Raw genomic sequence first — 23,929 nt, 5'->3', positions numbered from 1 at the left:
CAGTCGTGATGATGTGGTAGGTAGTATAGTTTAACAAAGACATCAGCTGACATTCTCATCCTGGGGTTTTCACAGTCACAGCAAGGGGATACTGCTGGGGGGGTGTGTGTGTGTGTGTGTGTGTGTGTGTGTGTGTGAGTGCTTGCTCAGGTAACAGTATAGCTTCCGTGACTCTCCTCGCCCCAACCTGGACTCGAACCAGGGACCCTCTTCCTAACGACCACATCCTGTCTGACCCAGACCTTCTTAAAGACCACATCCTGTCTGAACCAGACCTTCTTAAAGACCACATCATGTCTGACCCAGTCCTTCCTAACGACCACATCATGTCTGACCCAGACCTTCCTAACGACCACATCATGTCTGACCCAGTCCTTCCTACCTACCACATCATGTCTGACCCAGACCTCCCTAACGACCACATCATCTGTCTGACCCAGATGTGTCATAGTCAATGATAGTTCACCTGCACCAATACCCAGACATATTCATCATGTCCCTTTTTGCATACTCACTCGTCTTTACTTTCAGAGAATGTTAAGGAGTTGAATGAAATAAATTACATTAATTGGCGAGTACTCACAACGGTCTTCTGCAACTAAACTAAAGTTATATTCATTTTCACATATAGTTCGAACTATAGTCAATGTTGGCTATACAAGTACAAAAATAGTGACCCCGAACCACAGATATCCTATAAATGACTATGCCCAGAACATCCACAAATGCATTTAGGCCATAGGTCACATGGAATATAATTGTATTATATGCCCTGATAAAAATAACAACCGGTAATAGTACATCACATCTGTGTGTGTGGATTGTGTGGAAATCCACGTGTTCTCATCCGTATCGTTGCAGCATGGCTCTCGGCGCATCTCTAGTGAGCTCACAACGACTCCTAGCGGACAAACTTGGAACAGCACTAGGGAATAAAATCCCTTCCGTTGCCTGATTGAACATCCTCTACCAAGTCTCTGAAGCGAAGTCGGGGAAACAAATAAGGACCCGTTTCTATTCGATTTTTAATAGCACCTCTATTTTCATTCAACTTTTCACATAGATGCACAGCAGTCTGGTGATAAAGACATGTGCATGACTTGCCACTTGGCCAGAAAACGTGATTGATAATGACAATCCTGGGTTTGAGAATTTAAACAAAATGTATCAAACATGCGCAAAAGGTTCAAAGATGGAGAGGTGGATTTTTGTTATAAAACGAGAACATTTCAGACTGGTGTGTGAGACAATAACCGGAAACGATGGTCTATTAAGTATGTATCCAGTCATGGAATTTGGCCTCTGGAATGTGGCGCTTTTTTTCTCCCCCCTCTCACCATAAGCTCGTCCCTTTTTCCTTCCACCATCTGATTGGGCGAGACTCGTTCTTAGGAATGTCATGAAACTATTTAAATAGCACTTTGTCCCCTGGTTTACAGTTAGGTTCTAGCGTCCGATACCGGAGAGAATTACCATTAAATTAAAGCAAAAAAAAGAAACGACATTTCTGCGTCTTAAATCGGACCGCAATTCGGTTAAAAAAAGATCAAGAAACGCTTGAATCTTGTGGATTATTATTGGATTTCTATTTGGATTTTACTGTTTCTCTCTGCTGTTTTCATTCAACAGGTGGGTGAGCAATATTTCGATTTTCTTTCAAGGAATCAATCCAAATATATATATTTTTATTATATTCTATTATATGTGATTATAAATAAATAATGTGACATAATAAAGTGTGAAATAATGTGTTTTGATGATTGTTTATTTAGATATTTAAATGATTTAATGTATAAATATTAATATAATATAATATATGACATTTAGCAGACGCTTTTATCCAAAGCGACTTGCAATCATGCGTGCATACATTAACTTTTGTGAAAAGTGGACCTTTGACGTTTCTATGTTTATTTTTCATAGGTAAAAAACAGTTTCACCATGAAGTTAACAGGAATATTTCTGCTATTGATGCTTTGGACCTGCGAGAGCGTACGAGTTGCAGGTGAAATCATTTGCCTGATGTGTTCGTCTACACTATATTGAAAGGAGTTTGTGCTTCGTTTTGAACATTAAACTATAGAAAAACATCAAAGTTTTTCAATGTATTATTAAATCCTCTTAATGTATTGATTTACCCTGACAATGGTTTAACATAGAGATCATTTTAGGGTTTATTCCTCATAACAACAATAATCCATTCCAAAGACATGTAGTCAAAGACTAACTGTTTACGCTCATTCCCCGGTCTCCTGCATACAGAGAGCCGAGACGACAATAGCGTGTACGACCTGTTCGAGCTGGTCCAAATCCCCAAGAAGAACCACGGAGTGACCCTAGTGAAGGGCGACGACCCATACAGTCCCGCCTACAAGATCCTCAACCCGGACCTGATCCCCGAGCTCCCCGAGAGCTCCTTCAGGGACCTCATCGATTCCATCCACGCCGAGAGGGGATTCCTTCTCCTCCTCAACTTCAAGCAGTTCAAGCGGACCAGGGGCTCCCTTCTGACGGTGGAAAAGCGTGACGGATCCGGAGCCGTGTTCGAGATAGTCTCCAACGGGAAAGCGAACACCCTGGATGTGGTTTTCTCTACAGTGAATAAGCAACAGGTGGTGTCGATAGAAGATGTGGACTTGGCAACAGGCCACTGGAAGAATATTACGCTGTTTGTGCAGGAGGACCGGGCGCAGCTGTATGTTGGCTGTGAGGAGGTGAACACGGCGGAACTGGACGCTCCCATCCAGAGCATCCTCACTCAGGAGACTCCCATCACAGCGCGTCTCAGAATCGGGAAGGGAGCGGTGAAGGACCGGTTCATGGTAAGTGAAGCTCACATGCAGAGCTCACGCGACGACGCATGATGGACCCAGATAATATACGTTGTCGAGTTGTTTTAGATGTTTAGTAATTGTTGAATATAGGATTGTGTGACACGTACATGCGTAAATATTACCGTGCGTAAAACCTATAGACCTATGCGTAAAAGTTATAAGCTGTTTTGAAAACCCATGTAAGTGATCCATAAAGACCAATATGTGTTGCATAAAGTAGAGTGGTAGTAACTGTGCAGTACTAGAGGTAAAATGTACCATTGATTCTTGCAGGGGGTGCTCCAAAACGTTCGCTTTGTCTTTGGAACCAGTTTAGAAGCGATACTGCGCAACAAAGGATGCCAAAACTGTAAGTAGCATAATCATTAACAGAAAGCATATGTGTGTGTTTATCCGTACATCACTGGTTGTTATGCTAATGCCAGCAAGCCATTCCTAAGAATATGCATGACTGTTTAAAAGCCTCATGGGAAAGTTGAGAAGGGAAAAAATCACGTTTATATTGCTATGGGAAAGCTGGGAAGTTAACAAGCAATTCAATGCCTCCTCGGGGCTGGGCACATTAACTCATTAACTTCATTGGTGATTCAAGATAGTATGATGCTGCAATGTTCTGTAATACCCTGAGTGTAGTTACGTATTCCCAACTGTAGTTATGTCACCAATGAGCCCTGGGGACACTGTGTCTGTTGTGGTCTGGTGGGTATTACCATTACAGTCTACAGTGTGTCTGTTGTGATCTGATGTGGTCTAGTGGGTATTAGCATTACAGTCTACAGTGTGTCTGTTGTGGTCTGATGTGGTCTAGTGGGTATTAGCATTACAGTCTACATTGTGTCTGTTGTGGTCTGATGTGGTCTAGTGGGTATTAGCATTACAGTCTACAGTGTGTCTGTTGTGGTCTAGTGGGTATTAGCATTACAGTCTACAGTGTGTCTGTTGTGGTCTGATGTGGTCTAGTGGGTATTAGCATTACAGTCTACAGTGTGTCTGTTGTGGTCTGATGTGGTCTAGTGGGTATTAGCATTACAGTCTACAGTGTGTCTGTTGTGGTCTGATGTGGTCTAGTGGGTATTAGCATTACAGTCTACAGTGTGTCTGTTGTGGTCTGATGTGGTCTAGTGGGTATTAGCATTACAGTCTACAGTGTGTCTGTTGTGGTCTGATGTGGTCTAATGGGTGTTACCATTACAGTCTACAGTGTGTCTGTTTTGGTCTGGTGGGTATTAGCATTACAGTCTACAGTGCTCTAACTGTCTCTCTGTGTGTTCTTACTCCCTCCCTCTTTCTCCAAACCTCCTCTCTATCCCTTTTCCCTTTTTCCCTCCCAACCCTCTCCCACTCCATCTCATTTATCTCTCTCCCCTCCCTCCCTCTCTCATACTCTCTCCCTCTCTCTCCCATCCTCCTGTATCCCTCCTTCTCCCCCGTTTCTCACTCCCCCCTCTGTCTCTCCCCTCCCTCCCCCCCTCTGTCTCTCCCCTCCCTCCCCCCTCTCTGTCTCCCCCCTCCCTCTCCCTCTCTGTCTCCCCCCTCCCTCCCCCCTCTCTGTCTCCCCCCTCCCTTTCCCTCTATATCTACCTTCTTCTCCCCTCATGTCCTTCCCTCCCCTCAGCTGTTCTGACTGATAGAATCCTTATTATGGACAACCCCATCAATGGGTCCAGCCCTGCCATTAGGACTGACTACACTGGCCACAAAACTAAAGGTAAACGCAACAGATCTGCTGGTCTCCATATAAAACCCTGTTAAAGTCTCCTCAATAAGAATAGAACAGCACAGATCTGCTGGTCTCCATATAAAACCCTGTTAAAGTCTCCTCAATAAGAATAGAACAGCACAGATCTGCTGGTCTCCATATAAAACCCTGTTAAAGTCTCCTCAATAAGAATAGAACAGCACAGATCTGCTGGTCTCCATATAAAACCCTGTTAAAGTCTCCTCAATAAGAATAGAACAGCACAGATCTGTTAGAAAAAAGTGAAAGCTATTCTATTCTACTGTCAACAGTTGTCTGTAGCTGTAGGAAGTTGAAAGTAAGTCTGGAATGAATGTATCTCCATGGTGTTTTGCCTCCCTCCAGACCTGCAGATGATCTGTGGGTTCTCCTGTGAGGACCTGGCTGGCATGTTCAAGGAGCTGAAGGGGTTGGGAGTGGTGGTGAAGGAGCTGTCCAATGAGCTGCGCAAAGTGGTGAGGAAACACACCTGTCTGTCTGTCTGTGTCTGTGTCTGTGTCTGTGTCTGTGTCTGTGTTTGTGTCTGTGTCTGTGTCTGTCTGTGGCATGAGACTCTGCAACAACCAGTTGTTCTGCCACTGCATGTGTATCTTGCTTAGCATACTGGTCTCCCAGCACCAGCTAGTCTGACAAACTGCATGTTAATTCATTCATTACATCAAATTAGGTCAATTTGTTCTTAATTTACTCTCACTTGGAAGACTTCTTAATGATAAACCAGTATGAGATGGTGACAGACATTCTCAAACACCTGAATCTCCTCCAAACCACTCAGGCTATCAAGAAATGAAGAGTGAAACAGTGTGTGGATCTGAAACCCTGAACCCTTGAGGGACTGAGCACTCTGCTCACGTCGTATTCATACTGAATGTCTCACATCTGTCTGCTGCTTTCAGACGGATGAGAACAAGCTGTTGATGAACAGAGTGGGGATCCACAGTGGAGTCTGTCTACACAACGGCATCGTCCACAAGAACAAGGCCGAGTGGACCGTCGACGACTGCACCGAGTGCACTTGTCAGGTAAGGACCGAAGTCGAGAGACTGTGTGTGTGTGTGTGGGGGGGGGGGTTCAAAGCCTGTGTGTTTGCACTTGCAGACAGCCACTTGCAAACACACACCCATCCCCCACTCAGCAAGCGCCTTCTCACTACATCTGGCCAGTATATGGGTAGGAGGAGGAGGCTGGAATCAGGCCAATAAGCCAACAGTGGGTCTGTAATGATCTGAGCATGGCCCAGGCCTACCACTGCAGTGAACAGACAGAGCCTGAACAGGAGGGCTGTTCCTCTCAGCACACACACAAACACACACAAACATACACACATACGCCCCTCTAACACCTATTACCATGCCCCGTTCAAAGGCACTTAATAAATCTTTTGTCTTGCCCATTCACCCTCTGAATGGCACTCATACACAATCCGTGTCTCAATATTATCAAGCCTTAAAAATCCATCTGTAACCTGTCTCCTCCCCTTCGTCATGGAAAGAGCAGGTGTTCATGTTTTGTACACTCAGTGTATACCGTGCTGTTGTCATGTTGTCATAGTGTGGCTGCTAATGTAAAAAGCTCTTTAGAAAATACATTTGATAGATTCTTTTTTTACCACCTACCTGAGTGACTACATGCTCTTCAAGTTCAGGAAATGACCTAGTCCTTTGTCACTGTCTCCGCCCCTCTGTAGAACTCTGCCACAGTATGCCGCAAGATCTCCTGCCCGCTGATCCCCTGTGCCAACGCCACCGTGTCCGATGGAGAGTGTTGCCCGCGCTGTGGAACACGTAAGTTCCTCTATTCTCCAATGTTCCAACCCTAGAATTAGAATGAATGGTTCTGATTCTAGGGTTCCATTTGTGTCGTTCCAACTTCCAGCGAAACTATTCACCTCTCAGGAAGTAACATAAAACATACAAACAAAGGTTTGCAGTATACTACTGTATTATGAACCCAAAGCTTGTTCTGTTTCACTGTAAATCTATGAATGGCCTGAGTTGTCCTAAGGGTTCATGTCTCTAAGACCAACAGGCCATTTCAAACAACACTCCATTTACTGCTAGCTATTTGGACCTGCTTCACCAAATAAAGCATGAAACCACAACAACTTTTCTGGATGTAAAGGTTTCTATTCAAGAAAACCAAATTCATTTTAAGGGTGATTTAAGTTGCCTAGCTCGTCAACGTATGAGTGTGTCGGAACATTGGCGCGTTGTCCACCTCCAAAATATCTTTGAATCTTCAACTTTTAATGGCTATAATTTGGCCAAATTGGTTGAAGTGGGATGGAAAATTGGTGGGCTGTTCAGCGCTGCCATCCTACACTCAAGAACAAGTGACATTTTCCACATACCTAAGACAGCAGTGGCCCCTGAAATCTAAAGACACATGGAGAACCACTACCTCGGTCACTCAAACGTTTTGACATGATCAAGAACCCTGCTATGAGCAAATGCAATTGGCTCTTTAATTAAAGTAACAACAGTCAATGGGGGATCCCAGTCATATTCCTAGAAGGACTTATCCACTCCCACTGGCTTCCCTTTGGGTTTTCTCCTGCCCCTGAAATCCCTGGAGTGGGCCATCTCTCTGACTCTATACACACACACACACACACACACACACACACACACACACACACACACACACACACACACACACACACACACACACACACACACACACACACACACACACACACACACACACACACACACACACACACACACACACACACACACACACACACACACACACACACACACACACACACACACACACACACACACACACACACACACACACACCCCCCGGGGCTAAACCCAGTACATTAGACTAGAGCTTTAAGAACTTTAAGAGCTTATAACCCTAATTTTCTGCTTGGGGACTCTGCAGTCCAATAGCTCTCTCATTGTCTCCCTCTCTCTCCTCCTCCTCGCTCCTTCCCTCCCCTCCTCCTCCTCCTCCTCCTCTCCCTCCCTCACTACCCTTCCATCTATCCTTGCTCTTTCTCGCCCCTCCCTCCCTCCCTCCCTCCCTCCCTCCTCCTCGCTCCCTCCCTCCCTCTCTCCCCTCCCCTCCTCTACCTCCTCTCCCTCCCTTCCTCCTCTCCCCCTCCCTCCCTCCCTCCCTCCCTCTCTTCCTCCTCTCCTCTCCCTCCTCTCCCTCCCCTCCGCTACCTCCTCTCCCTCTCCTCTCCCTCCTCTCCCTCCCCTCCCCTCCTCTACCTCCTCTCCTCTCCCTCCCCTCCCTCCCTCTTCCTCCTCTCCCTCCCCTTCCATCTATCCTCGCTCTTTCTCACTCCTCCCCTCCCTTCCTCCTCTCCCTCCTTCTCTCTCTGTCTCCATAGTGAGTGACTATGCGGAGGACGGCTGGTCCCTCTGGTCTGAATGGACACACTGTTCCGTGTCTTGTGGGCGGGGCATCCAGCAGAGAGGCCGTTCCTGCGATCGCATTAACAACAACTGCGAAGGAACCTCCGTCCAAACCAGGGACTGCTACCTTCAGGAGTGTGACAAACGCTGTGAGTTCAGTGTTCACATGACAAACGACCAAACAAATCACATTCATCAATCGTCACACAGGGAAACTTGTATCACAGATTTGTATCCATGGTGACAGAAACGATAGACCTGCACCCACATCTAAGTATCCATCCACAGATCAGCCACCTGTGACTCCACAGAGCAACAACTCACTGCCATAACACTTGAACTTATTTTACCCTGTTTTGACTGGACAATGACCTATATAGCATGACAATGACCCATAACCAAGTTTCTTATTGACCCCTGACCTTTAACCTCTGACCTCTGCTCTGTGTCCCTCCAGTCAAGCAGGACGGTGCCTGGAGCCACTGGTCCCCCTGGTCTTCCTGCTCGGTCACCTGTGGGGCGGGTGTCATCACCCGTATCCGTCTCTGCAACTCCCCCACACCCCAGCTGGGAGGCAAGGACTGCCAAGGAGAGGGGAGACAGACTGAGAGGTGCACCAAGTCACCCTGCCCCAGTGAGTACCATTAGTCACAGGCTTTTATGCACAAGACCTGGGTCAAATACATATGCTATCATCTCCATTTGACATTAGTCAAATGCCTTTTTTTATGCACACCACACCGTGAGATGTTTCTAGTCAAATACATCATCTCAATCCTCATCTTATCTCTACATAGTGAGTTTCCCGAGCAGATTGTCACTGTTTCTTGTTTGGCAAGTCAATAAACAAGAATTTGTCTAAAGAAAAATACAAAAAACTGCCACTCAGGCTACTTGTCATTGTGCCTATTTAATACAACACAGACCCTACTAGGGACACCACGTACACCTGTACTGACCTCTACCTGTCTCTTCTTCTCTCTCAGTCAACGGTAACTGGGGACCCTGGTCGCTATGGGATACCTGCTCTTCCACCTGTGGAGGAGGAGCCCAGACACGTAAACGTCTCTGCAATGACCCCGCCCCCAAATATGGTGGTAAGGAGTGCCAGGGCGACTCCAAGGCCAGTCAGCTGTGCAACAAGAACGCCTGTCCCGTCGGTGAGTAGCAGGCACTGGATGAGTACCAAATGGCACCCAATGTCTCAAATGGCAGCTGACGTTTCTTATAACTCCTACATGCTGTGAATTAGTTGCTAAAATTTGTAGTTTTTAGACAGTTTAGTTAGTACAGTAACACTTTCAAAATATGACTTTTAATTATTTTAGGGCTTATTAACGCCATAAGAGTCTACTTAAACACAGACCGCACTTAGTACTTAAAAACAGTCAGTAATCAGTCTCTCCCCTCAGATGGCTGTCTGTCTAACCCCTGCTTTCCTGGGGCCAAGTGCACCAGCTTTCCCGATGGAACATGGAGTTGTGGGAAATGTCCCACTGGTTACTCTGGTGACGGCATCAAGTGCAAGGACATTGACGAGTGTAAAGAGGTTCCTGACGCTTGCTTCGTGTTCAACGGAGTGCACCACTGTGAGAACACTGACCCTGGCTACAACTGTCTGCCCTGTCCCACACGCTACTCTGGACCTCAGCCCTTCGGCAGGGGAGTGGAGGAGGCCACCGCCAAGAAACAGGTTGGTAGCATCACCTGGTGCTGTGGACTAGTGTTGTGATGATAGTCCTGTCATACTGCATATCTGTCCTCAGTTGATTTAGAACTTTAGAAATATGGAATTTAGAATTAAGAATTTAGAATTAAGAATTTGGAATTTACAAGATCAAAGATCGCTTTACAAAAGCCTAGCTTTTCTTTGTCCAGATCACACTGCCAACTCTGTTACATGGCGGTCAGCAGATTGTGCCCTTTGAAAACAAAGACAGGTAGACACAATATTCCCTGGCTTGTCTGACCACCTCTTCCATTCCGTTTACTCCAGGTGTGTACACCACGTAACCCCTGCTTGGATGGGAGCCACGACTGCAACAAGAACGCCCGCTGTAACTACCTGGGACACTTTGCCGACCCCATGTACCGCTGTGAGTGTAAGCCTGGCTATGCTGGGAACGGACACATCTGTGGTGAGGACACGGACCTGGACGGATGGCCCAACCAAGACCTGGTCTGTGTGGAGAACGCCACCTACCACTGCAAAAAGGTATTTACTTCCTGACTCGTATAGATCCCTGAATAGGTCCAGCTTGCTGTTTAACTAGTAAAAACCACACATCCCTTTTGAGTGATGTGCCAATGCTGACTGCAATTAGAAAGAACAATTATTCTTTGAAAGAAAAACTGGTACATTTAATGTCTTAAAGGACTGTTACTATAGTTCAATATAATATTCATGCTTGTTGACTACATCGTTGTAAACGTATGATGTCACCTTTCCTTTTTGTAGGACAACTGCCCCAACCTTCCCAACTCAGGCCAAGAAGACTACGACAAGGATGGTGTTGGTGACGCTTGTGACAACGATGATGACAATGATGCCATTCTTGACGACAGGGTAAGTGAAGAATTAATCATTGATTCACTCATTGAAGGTCTGAAGTCCTACCCCTTACTGAGAGAAATGAATCCAGGTTATGCTACCGCTTGGGTAGTCAGTGTGTTACGGTAGTCCTCCTCCTCTTCAACCGAAGAGGAGGAGTAGTGATTGAACCAAGGCGCAGCTTTGTGAAATGACATGATTTAATAAAGACACGACCAAACAACTAAGACAGAAAACGAACTAGACTTGAATTAACTAACAAAATAACAAAACGAATGTGTAGACAAACCTAGGCATACGAACTTACAATAAAACACGAAGAACGCACGAACAGGGAAAAATAGACTACACAAAAATGACGATGTACAAACATACCGAACAGTCCCGTATGGTGCGACAAACACTGAAACAGGAGACAACCACCCACAACGGAACACTGTGAAACAACCTACCTAAATATGACTCTCCATTAGAGGAACGCCAAACACCTGCCTCTAATTGAGAGCCATACCAGGCAACCCTTAAACCAACATAGAAACAGACAACATAGAATGCCCACCCAAACTCACGTCCTGACCAACTTACACATACAACAAACTAACAGAAATAGGTCAGGAACGTGACACAGTGTGTGTACGAGCGAGTGTGTGTGTGTGTATGTGTTCAGTTTTGGCAGTGAGACATAAATGTGGTTTTACATTCATCATTCATGCTGTGAAATAAGGGGAAGGAAAACAAAAAAGAAAAACACATTTTTTTTGCCTTCAGAGACAAATCTCAAATCCCAACACAGAGGTCCCACTCTGAACGAGCCGCGGTGTAATCTGCTAGTCCTAACATTATATTTGGGACAGGGCCTAAATAGGAAACATGCTTTCATCCCTCCTCTCTCTATATAGGTTACACAGACCACAGCAAGTTAAAAGCACAGTATCTGAAATGAATATATCATGTCAGAGATGTTTTCCTAAGCAAGGTAGTGGACACTGGACTGATTGTTCTGGCGGTTCTGAGGCTGGACTAATTGAACAGTGCTCTCTCTCTCTCTCCCTATCTCTCCCTCCCCCTCTCTCTCTCTTTCCCCCTCTATCTCTCCCTCCAATCTCTCCCTCTCTCCATCTCTCTGTCTCCCCCTCTCCCCTCTCTCTCTCTCTTTCCAACCTCCGTCTCTCTGCCTCTCTCTCCCCTCCTCTCCCTCCCCCTCTCGCCCTCGCCCTCACTCTCCTCTCCCCCTCTCGCTCTCTCTCTCTCTCCCCTCCCTCTCTCTCTCCCTCCCCCCTAAATTTCTCTCCTCTGTCTCTCTCTCTCCCCATCTCCCCCCTCTCTCTCCTTCCCCCCTCAATTTCTCTGCTCTGTTTCTCTCTCTCCCCCTCCCTCTCTCGCTCCCCATCTACCCTTCTTTCTTTCTCTCAACCCCTCACCCCCCTCTCTCTCTCACTCTCCCTCCCCCTATCCCCCCCTTCCTCTCTCTCCCCTCTCTACAGGATAACTGTCCGTTTGTGTACAACCCCAGGCAATATGACTATGACAGAGATGATGTTGGAGATCTTTGTGATAACTGTCCTTACAACAGCAACCCTGACCAGACCGACACAGACAACAACGGGGAAGGAGACGCCTGCTCTGTGGACATTGATGGAGATGGTGAGACTCTAAACCTGCTTAGTGGACTCTGACCTAAGAGACTCTAACCTTGCTTATCTGCCCCTATTTCAGACCTATACGATATAATGTACATGTTGTAGATTGGTGTTGAATGCAGGCCCCACACCGTTCAATGAGAACGCTTTGAAACCAAGTGCAAATTGACTGTATGCACAAGCATGCATTCCATTACTAACTCAACTACAAGTCATTTTCCTCACCTTCCTCCTCTTCCCCTGAATAACAACTACTGTGATTGGTCCAACAGGTATTCTGAATGAGAAAGATAACTGCCCGTACGTCTACAACGTGGACCAGCGAGACACTGACCTGGACGGTGTGGGAGACATGTGTGACAACTGTCCTCTGGAACACAACCCTGACCAGGTGTGTGTACATACACTTACAACCTATTCTACACACACACACACACACACACACACACACACACACACACACACACACACACACACACACACATACACACACGTGCAGTCAGAGATGCATGCACGTAGGGGTACACATGCATGCCACTATCACAAACACTGTCTGTCATTCTAGAAGAACTCTCTCTGTTGTGTGAGAGCTGTACTGGGTCGCTCCACTGGGTCACTGTACTGGGTCGCTGTACTGGGTCGCTGTACTGGGTAGATGTACTGGGTAGCTGTAAGTCTAGGCTGTATCGTGCCATGTTAAGGTGGAGTTAAATCCTCTGCAGCTCAGGGGCACATACAGCATGCATGGGGAGCCAGGCTTTTCAATGGGGCATTGACATTGACTTTGTCTGCTCAGAAGGAAAGGTGGAGTGATGGAGGGGTAGAGGCCAGGGTGGGGCTCCGGGCTGGTTGTTATTACCCAGGAATGGGCTCGCCCCTGGCTGTATGCGTGCCCCGTCGGGCGTCGGCACACACACAAGCCCCGTGTGGATCCCACCTGTGCCATGCTAGACTGACGACCAGGAATGTGTTCGGAACAACAGGACTCAGTTAGGGGGGAAATGGGCGGAATTCACACCAATCCAATCCTTCCCTCTCTCCCTCCCTCGCCTCGTGTGAGGCAATGAAATCTGTGTGTAGTCTTGCCAAGCAGCAGGCACAGGAGATTCATGTCTGCAGGGATATGGCTAGCATGCTTCTGTCTGTGGAAAGACCTGCCTACTGGTGCTAGTGGAGCAGATGGGAGGGAAGGAGGAGGAGAGAGGGAAGAATGGATGGAAGGAGGAGGAGGGAAGGAGGAGGAGAGAAGGAGGAGGAGAGAAGGAAGGAGGAGGAGAGAAGGAAGGATGGAGGGAGGAGGAGGAGAGAGGGAAGAATGGAGGGAAGGAGGAGGAGAGAAGGGAAGGGAGGAGAGAGGGAAGAATGGAGGGAAGTAGGAGGAGAGAAGGGAAGGAAGGAGGAGGAGAGAAGGAAAGGAAGGAGGAGGAGAGAAGGGAAGGAAGGAGGGAAGAAGGAGGAGAGAGGGAAGGAAGGAGGGAAGAAGGAAGAGAGAAGGGGTGTGTTTATAGGGTATAGGGTTGATAGTGTATAGGGTTGATAGGTTTAGCGTTTATAGGGTATAGGGTTTATAGAGTATAGGTTATAGGGTTGATAGGGTATAGGGTTGATAGGGTACAGGGTTGATAGGGTACAGGGTTGATAGGGTACAGGGTTGATAGGGTATAGGGTTGATAGGGTATAGGGTTGATAGGGTACAGGGTTGATAGGGTACAGGGTTGATAGGGTACAGGGTTGATAGGGTATAGGGTTTATAGGGTATAGGGTTTATAGGGTATAGGGTTGATAGGGTACAGGGTTGATAGGGTACAGGGTTGATAGGGTATAGGGTTGATAGGGTACAGGGTTGATAGGGTACAGGGTTGATAGGGTACAGGGTTGATAGGGTATAGGGTACAGGGTTGATAGGGTATAGGGTTGATAGGGTATAGGGTTGATAGGGTATAGGGTACAGGGTTGATAGGGTACAGGGTTGATAGGGTATAGGGTTGATAGGGTATAGGGTTGATAGGGTACAGGGTTGATAGGGTACAGGGTTGATAGGGTACAGGGTTGATAGAGTATAGGGTTTATAGGGTACAGGGTTGATAGGGTATAGGGTTTATAGGGTTGATAGGGTATAGGGTTGATAGGGTATAGGGTTTATAGGGTTGATAGGGTACAGGGTTTATAGAATACTTTGATTGTCAGCAGATGAAAAGCTCCACCAGAAGACAAATTGATCTTGTCAGGTTTAGAGAGGGGAGAGTGAACAGAGCCTGGGGGTGGTCCATTATGAGAGGAGGGGAGGAGAAGAGGAGGAGATATTAAACAGATGAACAGAGCCTGGGGATGGTCCATTACGAGAGGGGGGGAGGAGAAGAGGAGGAGGAGATATTAAACAGATGAACGGAGCCTGGGGATAGTCCATTATGAGAGGAGGGGAGGAGATATTAAACAGATGAACGGAGCCTGGGGATAGTCCATTATGAGAGGAGGGGAGATTCATGTCTGCAGGGATATGGCTAGCATGCTTCTGTCTGTGGAAAGACCTGCCTACTGGTGCTAGTGGAGCAGATGGGAGAGAAGGAGGAGGAGAGAGGGAAGAATGGAGGGAAGGAGGAGGAGAGAAGGGAAGGAGGAGAAGGGAAGGAAGGAGGGAAGGAGGAGGAGAGAGGGAAGAATGGAGGGAAGGAGGAGGAGAGAAGGGAAGGAAGGAGGAGGAGAGAGGGAAGAATGCAGGGAAGGAGGAGGAGAGAAGGGAAGGAAGGAGGAGGAGAGAAGGGAAGGAAGGAGGAGGAGAGAGGGAAGAATGGAGGGGAAGGAGGAGGAGAAGGGAAGGAGGAGGAGAGGGAAGAATGGAGGGAAGGAGGAGGAGAGAAGGGAAGGAAGGAGGAGGAGAGAGGGAACAATGGAGGGAAGGAGGAGGAGAGAAGGGAAGGAAGGAGGAGGAGAGAGGGAAGGAAGGAGGGAAGGAGGAGGAGAGAGGGAAGGAAGGAGGGAAGAAGGAAGAGAGAAGGGGTGTGTTTATAGGGTATAGGGTTGATAGGGTATAGCGTTTATAGGGTATAGGGTTTATAGGGTACAGGGTTGATAGGGTATAGGGTTTATAGGGTATAGGGTTTATAAGTTAAAGGGTTTATAGGGTATAGGGTTGATAGGGTATAGGGTTTATAGGGTGGATAGGGTATAGGGTTTATAGGGTACAGGGTTGATAGGATATAGGGTTTATAGGGTATAGGGTTGATAAGGTATAGGGTTGATAGGGTACAGGGTTGATAGGGTATAGGGTTTATAGGGTACAGGGTTGATAGGGTACAGGGTTGATAGGGTATAGGGTTTATAGGGTATAGGGTTGATAGGGTACAGGGTTGATAGGGTATAGGGTTGATAGGGTATAGGGTTTATAGGGTATAGGGTTTATAGGGTATAGGGTTGATAGGGTATAGGGTTGATAGGGTATAGGGTTGATAGGGTATAGGGTTGATAGGGTAATATGTTAACACAATATGTTAAATAATTTCTGCCAACTCACAATATGTTAAGTAATCTCCACCAACTCACAATATGGTAAATAATCTTCACCAACAGGTGTATCTACTGTGTTGCAACCGCTAACATTAGCTAGAATGCTAATGTAAATGTCCATTTACCTCTACAGGTTGACTCTGATGACGACCGTGTGGGAGACAAGTGTGACAGCAACCAGGACATCGATGAGGACGGCCACCAGAATAACCTGGACAACTGCCCCTACATCCCCAACGCTAACCAGGCTGACCATGACAAAGACGGCAAGGGAGACGCCTGCGACCACGATGATGACAACGACGGGATCCCTGATGAGAAAGACAACTGCAGACTGGCCTTCAACCCTGACCAGCTCGACTCTGATGGTGAGTTAGATGAAGAATAGGAGAGATACGAGATAAAATCGGAGTTCAATTTCTTATTCAACTAATAAAGTTCGACATTAGCTGCTTCATCCTAAAACATGTTATTTACTGAACTTTCGATCTTCTTCCAGGTGATGGTCGCGGAGATGTTTGCAAAGACGACTTTGACCAAGACAACGTCCCTGACATCTACGACGTGTGTCCGGAGAACTTTGACATCAGCGAGACGGACTTCAGGAAGTTCCAGATGGTTCCCCTGGACCCCAAGGGAACTTCCCAGATCGATCCCAACTGGGTGGTCAGACATCAAGGCAAAGAGCTGGTCCAGACCGTCAACTGTGACCCTGGCATTGCTGTTGGTGAGTGGATTGGTTGGGTGGTGGGAGGTTGGTTGGTTGATTGGTGGGTGGGTGGGTGGCTTGATTGATTGATTGATTCTAGACTTTGGGATATCTCAAAATAACCCAAGTCTAACAAAAAAAACACCATCCTCTCACTGACATCTTCTCTGTTTCTCCGTTCCCAGGTTTTGATGAGTTCAACTCCGTGGACTTCAGTGGTACCTTCTTCATCAACACAGAGAGAGATGATGACTACGCCGGCTTTGTGTTCGGCTACCAGTCCAGCTCTAGGTTCTACGTGGTGATGTGGAAGCAGATCACACAGACTTACTGGAGCAACAAACCCACCAAGGCTCAGGGATACTCAGGACTGTCCATCAAGGTGGTCAACTCTACTACTGGACCTGGAGAGCACCTCAGGAATGCTCTCTGGCACACGGGCAACACCCCAGGACAGGTAAGATGGACAAACACACAAACACACACAGGAAAAACCTCAGGACAACACCACCTAACTCTCCCTATATTTCTCCTTTCTTCTCTAGGTGAGGACTCTGTGGCACGACCCTAAGAAAGTTGGCTGGAAAGACTTCACAGCCTACAGATGGCACCTGATCCACAGACCAAGAACAGGACACATCAGGTAAGCACTGGAGACTCATTGGCCTGGTGGAGAGTTATGAGGCTTTCCATAATGCCAGTATTTACTGTATGTCCTCTGATGGTTTGTCTCAAGAGTCTTGTTTCTAATTTCAGAGTGGTCATGTACGAGGGGAAGAAGATCATGAAGGATTCTGGGAGCATATACGACAAGACGTACGCAGGCGGAAGACTAGGTCTCTTTGTCTTCTCGCAAGAGATGGTGTACTTCTCAGACCTCAAGTATGAATGCAGAGGTAAACAACAAGGACATTTCTACAACTTACTATGACTCCAACAACAATTGTTTAGTGGAATCTCTTTCACAATAGACTTATGTGAAATACCAAACCACGTAGCTTAACGCTTTGTTCTAAGTTAATGCTTGACTTTTGTCCTTTGTTTTTTTTTCAGATGCATAATTGCACGGAGCAGGAAGCTCTTGGAACAATGCACCTTTCTGTATAAATATGAACAATATGTATTCCAATACAATGTCCAGGGACTGTTTTTTTCTACTACTCTTTTCTTCTGTGCCACTCACACTGAAGGGAGCGAGGGTGGAAGGCCTGTTGTGGTCAGCATCGGGGTAAATCGTTTCTGGTTTGGACAGAGAACCATCCGGGTGACTGCCAGTCGAAGATCAGAGAAGCCACTCCTACCCACCCAGAGCAGGTAGAGCCGGAAAAAAAAAACAGCCCGTTTGCTTTGCCTGAGTGAAACCGACCGATGTTCCCAACCGACCGGCCGATCTCTCTCTGATCTGAAAGACCTCATTCATCCCTGTGCGGGAAAGTCTCCCGATAGACGACTATGCACTTCCAAACCTTTACATCTCTCTCGCTATCCCTCTTTCTATCCATCTCTTTTTTCTTCTGGAATGGACGTCCCAAAGAAAGACAATGTAATGTTCCGTTTATATAAAAACAAATCTAGGCGGATGTAGGTTCTGAACGATACAACTCTGATGATGAGTTTTTTTTGGCTCAGTGGTTGAAGAATGCAATAAGACTTTTTTTACTTTAAGTTTTGTCAGGAAAGGGCTTGTAGCCCTTGAAAGTCAGTTGCGTAACAACAAGATATGGAGGATGGTGTATGTATGATGTATATACGAATGTTTATGTGTGTAAATAAGAAGACATATAACGCTTGCTTTTACCCCTCTATAAATGTTCCCTTGGAAGACAAAAAGAAAACAAACCAAAATTAAAACGAGCCAAAATACTTTTTGTCAAATACATGATTGCTTGTAGGCTTTGTGGCTGGCATTAGATTGATATAGATCAGTTGAAACGGAACATAGTGATACTCAGGGTAAGATGGGAGCAGCCATCTTAGCATATCAAACCATTGCAAAAATTGACATGGGAGGGCCAATTAAAAAAGGGCATTGCCTGTGCCAGTAAGTCAAAGCCATTCTGTCTATTAAGACACTTTCCATTTCGAACATTAAATGTTAAAAATATTCTGTTTTATATTTATTTTACAAATGTAAAAAGATAAAATTAGAAACATTGAACATCTTTACAAGCTAAAAAAATGTGACATTTTATTTGACGGTTGAGTTGAAGTAGTTAAGGTAGCCTAATGTGATTAGCATGAGGTTGTAAGTAACAAGAACATATCCCAGGACATAGGTCCCGTGTGGCTCAGTTGGTAGAGCATGGCGCTTGCAACGCCAGGGTTGTGGGTTCAATTCCCACGGGGGGACCAGGATGGATATGTATGAACTTTCCAATTTGTAAGTCGCTCTGGATAAGAGCGTCTGCTAAATGACTTAAATGTAAATAGACATATCTGATATTGGAAGAAAGCTTAAATTCCAATTTACAGTAGCTATTACAGTGAAATAATACCATGCTACTGTTTGAAGAAAGTGCACAGTTATGAACTTGAAAATGTATTAATAAACCACATTTGGGCAGTCTTGACATAACATTTTGAACAGAAATGCAATGGTTCATTGGATCCCTCAAAAATTTTGCACAAACACTGCTGCCATCTAGTGGCCAAAATCTAAATGGCGCCTGGGCTTTAATAATACATTATGGTTTTCTTTTGCATTTCAAAGATGATGGTACAAAAAAATACAAATAAAACACCTTTGTATTATCTTTTACTAGATCTAATGTGTTATATTCTCCTACATTAATTTAACATTTCCACAAACCTCAAAGTGTTTCCTTTCAAATGGTATCAAGAAAATGCATATCCTTGCTTCAGGTCCTGAGCTACAGGCAGTTAGATTTGGGTATGTCATTTTAGGCAAAAGTTTGAGAGGGGAAAAAAAGGGGCGGATCCTTAAAGGTTAACTTTTGCCTACGCTGTAGGTACCAAACAATTCAAATACTTTGAGGAAGTAAAGACTATTCCCCAGTGTTCAAAGTGTAAACTGATCCAGAGTCGGTCAGACTGGTGCCTTTGGTGTCAGAAGTGGGATCCTACTCTAATCCCATTATAGCCATGGTTAGAAAGTAAGGCATCTCACTCAGAATGGCATGTATGTGACCAATGTATCCTTTTCTTCTGAGATTAAAAACAAAGGAACCTTTGATGTACACATAATACCTCATTGCTGTTGTATAATTAATTTGATCAAAAAAAAAAAAGTGATTTTTTTTATTGTACGCTTACAGAATACAAATGGATCAACATCTTATTGCTACTGTACCGTGAATCTGTAAATATTATTACTTTTCTTTTCAAAACAGACCCCACCCCCCCATCCAACACCCCCCTACAGTAAAAAAAAAACAGTCAAATGGGAGAGTTGTTTTTATATAAATATTTTATTTTTGCTTTTATGTGTCCTTTGTCCAGTGCTCTTTTAATGGATAAATGATCGTTCTGTTTTGCTTTGTCTTTGCTGTTCTGTGTGTGAGAGATCGATTCGTGTAGATAAATGCTATTTAAATAATTTATCAGGATTCGCTGCCTGAGGAAGGGGGTGTGTCCGTATGTATAAACGGTTTGCACACTGACATGAGGATGTTCTGTTTATCGTTTATATTTTTTATTTTTACCGTTATTTTTGTACAATTTAGTGAGGCCTGTTGTCTGTAAACATTTTTACTTAGTTGTGCAATGTAAAAAAAAAAAAATATGTTTTTATCCATAGCAATTATTTTGTTATATACTTCAGAAACAATACATAGTTGTTGAAATCCATTCTCTGTCCGTATTCACGTCTTTTCACAAACACAATGCATACATTCCATTATTTTCATATTGAACTGACTGCATAAAGTCTAAATATAGTGCATGGATTTGCAGCTGAGCCGAAAACAATAACATCCAGTGGAGGATAAAAGTCCACATAGAACACATTGTCACCATCATCAACATGAGCCCAGCTATCCGTCTCAAAGTCAGTGTTAGGCCCCTATTCAAAGAGCCTAATGGGGCTGTGTCTATAGACCCTCTTCTTTGTCCCTGTTAAAGACACACATGCCTTCCTCAGGGGCACATGAGGAATGTAGCATGGTACCTTGAGCTGTCTAACCCTCCGAGAACAGGGTTAAAGAACATTGAAAGTCAATGTAAGATCGGACACCACCATGTCGTCACTCTTTGTGATGCTGAGAGATCAATTATGTACAAACATATTACTCGAATGGAAGATATCTCCTGTACAGACATTGTTGTAACTTCTGCATGCATAATGTCAATGTTGGGGTGGAAAATAGCTTTTTGGAGACTAATAGGTTGAAGAACAGCCTTAGCCCCCTCAGCCATGGCCCGTTCCAAATGGCAACCTGTTCCCCATATGGCTCTGGTCAAATATAGACCACTATATAGGGAATAGGGTGCTTTTTGGGTCCAAGCCATGGTCCATGTTTATTCAGACCCCCATTCTACTGGTCCTGCGATAGAAGAAGCACTACCACGTAGCCTACACAGACGATACATCAACCTCATTGCTCGGAAGAGCAATGACCGAAAGTACGTGGGCACCTGCTCGTCGAACATCTCATTCCAAAATCATGGGCATTAATAAGGAGTTGGTCCCGTCCTTTGCTGTTATAACAGCCTCCACTCTTCTGGAAAGGCTTTTCACTAGATGTTGGAACAGGCTTCTGTGCAGGACAGTCAAGTTCTTCCACACCGATCTCGAGAAACCATTTTGTATGAACCTTGCTTTGTGCACGGGGGCATTGTCATGCTGAAACAGGAAAGGGCCTTCCCCAAACTGTTACCACAAACTTGGAAGCACAGAATTGTCTAAAATGTCATTGTATGCTGTAGAGTTAAGATTTCCCTTCCCTGGAACTAAGGGGCCTGATCCATGAAAAACAGCCTCAGACCATTATTCCTCCACCAAACTTTACAGTTGCCACTATGCATTGGGGCAGGTAGCGTTCTCCTGGCATCTGCCAAACCCAGATTCGTCTGTTGGACTGCCAGATGGTGAAGCGTGATTCATCACTCCAGAGAACATGTTTCCACTGCTCCAGAGTCCAATGGCGCCAACCTTTACACCACTCCAACCAACGCCTGGCATTGCGCATGGTGATCTTAGGCTTGTGTGCGACTGCTCGGCCATGGAAACCCATTTCAGGAAGCTCCCAACGAACAGTTATTGTTCTGACGTTGCTTCCAGAGGCAGTTTGGAACTCAGTAGCGTGTGTTGCAACTGAGGACGGACAATTTTTATGCGCCAAGGGTCTCGTTCTGTGAACTTATGAGCCGTTGTTGCTCCTAGACGTTTCCACTTCACAATAGCAGCACTTACAGTTGACCGGGGAAGTTCTAGCAGGGCAGAAATTTGACAAACTGACTTGTTGGAAAGGTGGCATCCTATGACGGTGCCACGTTTAAAATCACTGAGCTCTTCAGTAAAGCCATTCTACTGCCAATGTTTGTCAATGGAGATTGCATGGCTGTGTGCTCAATTTTAAGCACCTGTCAGCAACGGGTGTCGCTGAAATAGCCAAATCCACTCATTTGAAAGGGTGTCCACATACTTTTGTATACAGTATATAGTGTGTATACATAGTCAGGATGGGGTGAATCCTGGCTTCTGCATCAGTACATTTCGCAGAATTTCCAATTGACATCAATATAGTAGGGGGCAGCAGGTAGCCTAGTGGTTAGAGTGTTGGGCCAGTAACAAAAGGTTGCTGGATATCCTTCCTGTTTATCCCTGTCCGGGGGTATCATTGGATGGGGCCACAGTGTCTCCTGACCCCTCCTGTCCCAGCCTCCAGTATTTATGCTGCAGTACTTTATGTGTCGGGGGGCTAGGGTTATATCTGGAGTACTTCTCCTGTCTTATCCGGTGTCCTGTGTGAATTTAAGTATGCTCTCTCTAATTCTCTCTTTCTCTCTTTCTTTCTCTCTCTCGGAGGACCTGAGCCCTAGGACCATGCCTCAGGACTACCTGGCATGACGAGTCCTTGCTGTCCCCAGTCCACCTGGCCGTGCTGCTGCTCCAGTTTCAACTGTTCTGCCTGCGGCTATGGAAACCTGACCTGTTCACCGGACGTGCTACCTGTCCCAGACCTGCTGTTTTCAACTCCCTAGAGACAGCAGGAGTGGTAGAGATACTCTTAATGATCGGCTATGAAAAGCCAACTGACATTTACTCTTGAGGTGCTGACTTGCTGCACCCTCGACAACTACTGTGATTATTATTATTTGACCATGCTGGTCATTTATGAACATTTGAACATCTTGGCCATGTTCTGTTATAATCTCCACCCGGCACAGCCAGAAGAGGACTGGCCACCCCTCATAGCCTGGTTCCTCTCTAGGTTTCTTCCTAGGTTTTGGCCTTTCTAGGGAGTTTTTCCTAGCCACCTTGCTTCTACACCTGCATTGCTTGCTGTTTGGGGTTTTAGGCTGGGTTTCTGTACAGCACTTTGAGATATCAGCTGATGTAAGAAGGGCTATATAAATACATTTTATTTTATTTTATTGGATCAAATCCCTGAGCTGACAAGTAAAAAATCTGTCGTTCTGCCCCAGAACAAGGCAATTAACCCACTGTTCATTGTAAATAAGAATGTGTTGTTAACTGACTTGCCTAGTTAAATAAAGGTTACATTTTATAAATAAATAGTAACTTGGCCAGCAGGAAAAGTAGCCTGTATGATGTTTGAGATACAGAGGCGGTATAGGGTGAATCCCATCTTGAGATACAATACTCACCCGTAATCATTTTTCACCAAAGTTTTTGCCAAATCTCCCATTGACATCCATGCATAACATACACACAAAGTAATGATTTGACACCTCTGTGAGGGGAGATTTGTTCAGAAAAACATCCCAAGTCATCGTGGTCATTACCCTAACAAAAAAAGATTGTAGTTTTTAAACTGCAGTTATTCTGCAATTACTGGGTCCAAAATATCACAGTCGACTGCAGTTACTGCACTTTAACTGCAGTAAAAAAAATAGGTGTTATTTTTAGACGCAGTATTTGCAGCATACTGCATTCTGACTGCAATCTTTTTTTCCCTAACGGGTAGGGTATAGTGTGGTGGCAAACCAACGATTTTGGTCAGAGGAACTGTCCCATTATCACAGTTATCTTCACAGGTCTGTAAATTAGACTCCTTTCAAGTCCCAAACTGTAAGTATAAGAACAAGGAATCAACAAATGGGCCTAAACTGGGGGTCTAAATTTGGCTACTGGATCAAAGGTCTTTCACACTGGAACGTCTATAGCTCTCTGGTTGGTTTATCCTGTTGTGGGGGTGAAGAAGTGCACTCCCTTAATTATGACTACTACTCGCCAAGCCCTCAATGTCCCTCAACAACCACTGTACTGTCTCTACAGTAAATCATATATACAGTACTGTATCTACTGTAAAGCATATATACAGTACTGTATCTACTGTAAAGCATATATACAGTACTGTATCTACTGTAAAGCATATATACAGTACTGTATCTACTGTAAATCATATATACAGTACTGTATCTGCTGTAAAGCATATAT

At 45.3% G+C, this 23,929-nt stretch overlaps 1 protein-coding gene and 1 non-coding gene across 2 annotated transcripts; both read left to right on the top strand.

The window, feature by feature from the left end:
• The first annotated feature begins 1,432 nt into the window (after positions 1-1,432).
• Positions 1,433-20,154, top strand: LOC139555977 (thrombospondin-1-like). Its single transcript, XM_071369410.1, has 22 exons — positions 1,433-1,629; positions 1,924-2,005; positions 2,263-2,822; positions 3,108-3,183; positions 4,450-4,542; positions 4,918-5,027; positions 5,469-5,594; positions 6,260-6,356; positions 7,919-8,092; positions 8,401-8,577; positions 8,930-9,103; positions 9,356-9,636; positions 9,940-10,158; positions 10,402-10,509; positions 11,979-12,138; positions 12,407-12,525; positions 15,772-16,006; positions 16,138-16,365; positions 16,533-16,804; positions 16,893-16,990; positions 17,104-17,243; positions 17,401-20,154. Exons 2-22 carry the CDS (start codon positions 1,942-1,944, stop codon positions 17,406-17,408), a joined length of 3,519 nt encoding a protein of 1,172 aa, XP_071225511.1. The 5' UTR covers positions 1,433-1,629; positions 1,924-1,941; the 3' UTR covers positions 17,409-20,154.
• On the top strand, positions 18,623-18,699 carry trnaa-ugc (transfer RNA alanine (anticodon UGC)). The gene has a single exon. It is a non-coding gene; the product is annotated as a tRNA-Ala (tRNA).
• Positions 20,155-23,929: the final 3,775 nt, after the last annotated feature.

This window comes from Salvelinus alpinus, chromosome 27 (assembly GCF_045679555.1).
Source record: "Salvelinus alpinus chromosome 27, SLU_Salpinus.1, whole genome shotgun sequence".
NCBI classification, from domain to species: domain Eukaryota; kingdom Metazoa; phylum Chordata; class Actinopteri; order Salmoniformes; family Salmonidae; genus Salvelinus; species Salvelinus alpinus.
Note: the sequence above shows the minus strand (reverse complement) of the source record. Positions and strands in the feature narration are given on the sequence as shown.